The sequence below is a fragment of the Phymastichus coffea genome, unplaced genomic scaffold (assembly GCF_024137745.1).
Source record: "Phymastichus coffea isolate CEN01 unplaced genomic scaffold, Cenicafe_Pcof_1.1 PCOF00196, whole genome shotgun sequence".
NCBI classification, from domain to species: domain Eukaryota; kingdom Metazoa; phylum Arthropoda; class Insecta; order Hymenoptera; family Eulophidae; genus Phymastichus; species Phymastichus coffea.
The window spans coordinates 39,173-40,595 of NW_026707007.1; the positions used below are offsets into that span (position 1 = coordinate 39,173).

General features: G+C 39.8%; 1 protein-coding gene across 1 annotated transcript; it reads left to right on the top strand.

Moving 5' to 3' along the window:
- Positions 1 to 406: 406 nt before the first annotated feature.
- Positions 407 to 1,164, top strand: LOC131673786 (uncharacterized). The gene is made up of 2 exons (XM_058952064.1): positions 407 to 723; positions 834 to 1,164. The coding sequence occupies exons 1-2, from the start codon at positions 407 to 409 to the stop codon at positions 1,162 to 1,164; spliced, it is 648 nt and encodes a 215-aa protein (XP_058808047.1).
- The last annotated feature ends 259 nt before the right edge of the window (positions 1,165 to 1,423 follow it).

The following is a 1,423-nucleotide window of genomic DNA, read 5'->3' on the forward strand; positions in this document are numbered from 1 at the left end:
GGTCTAAGACCCCCCGCCCCCCAACTCATAATCTCAATAGCGCCTCGATAACGAATTGTGTAGCCCGGGTGTCAAATCCTCGCGTTATTCGAAACTCAAAGCGTGCAGCAGACTAAATGTCGTATCGAAAAGATATTCAGTTCATGTGTTGGTGCAAACATAAACAACACACACAAGGAACTTTCACAGCCTGCGGTAGCCGACGTTAGGCTGCGATATGAATCTGCGATAATCCCTGCTGTCTTCAGTATAGTCGCTGCAGTGACAGTGGTAAGAACATTTTTCGAAGACAGTGTGCAAAAGTTTTGGTTATTGTAGTCACCCGCTTATTGTTAGTTTTTACAATAGGGTAATTGAATTTTGCACGGTATTTTTTACTTTCACCGATCACCCTTTTCTAGCAATCATGAGTAGAAACACGCGATATAATAAGAAATTGACAAAAATTACCAACATTAATGAGGATTGTTCTGAGGTGTCCTACGCAGAAGATCAATATGAATTAGGTGAAAGTGATGATTACAGTAAAGATTCTGAATCCACTGAAACTGCAGAAATGGAAGGATCTTCGGATAGTGAAGAAGAAAACCTCTTCAATATACGTCGTAACAAGAAAAGGAGGCGGATTATTTCTAGTTCTGACACCGAGGATGAGAGGACGAGTATTCCAAGTACATCCAGAGATGTAATGGAAGAAATTGAAATTGCAGTTGACGGGACACGGTGGGTGAGACTGAAAGCAGGGAAATCTAGGGGTAGGCAGTCCGTTCATAGGATATCGTAGGGCCTACTGGTTACACAAAAAGAAATATTATGTCGGGTTGTGTAACTAGTGCTTTTGAATTGATAATTGACGCTCACATTATGAAACATATAAAAGACTGCACCGAAACCGAGGCACGTCGAGTTTTGAAGGTCGACTGGAGAATTACAGTTTCCGAATTACGTAGTTTTCTAGCAATACTATATGCCCGGGGCGCGAACGAAGTAAGAGCATTGAAAGTATCTTATCTATGGTCCAAAAAATGGGGACCTTCTTTTTTCCGAGATACAATGACCAGAGATAGATTTATGCAAATTCTAAGATTTATACGATTTGATAAAAGAATCGAACGATCCGAAAGGTTACAAACCGATAAATTTGCACTCATCTCTGAAGTATGAAATAGATTTATAAGTAACAGCCAGGCTTGTTATAAACCACATCAAAATATCACAGTGGATGAACAACTGTTTCCAATTAAAGCCCGTTGCAGATTTACACAATACATGCCAAATAAGCCGTATAAATTAGGCATTAAGTTTTGGTTAGCGGTTGACGTTAAATCAAAATATATTTTGAATGGTTTCCCTTACTTGGGAAAAGATGACACTCGATGCTCAAATTCGTTGGGCCAGTTTGTAACGTTGAAATTAGCCGAAC

Coding starts and splice junctions, on each gene's coding strand:
- LOC131673786 (XM_058952064.1), top strand. CDS start 407: ATGAGTAGAAACACGCGATATAATAAGAAATTGACAAAAATTACCAAC. Junction 724..833: donor ATTGCAGTTGACGGGACACG/GTGGGTGAGACT, acceptor TTGTGTAACTAG/TGCTTTTGAATTGATAATTG.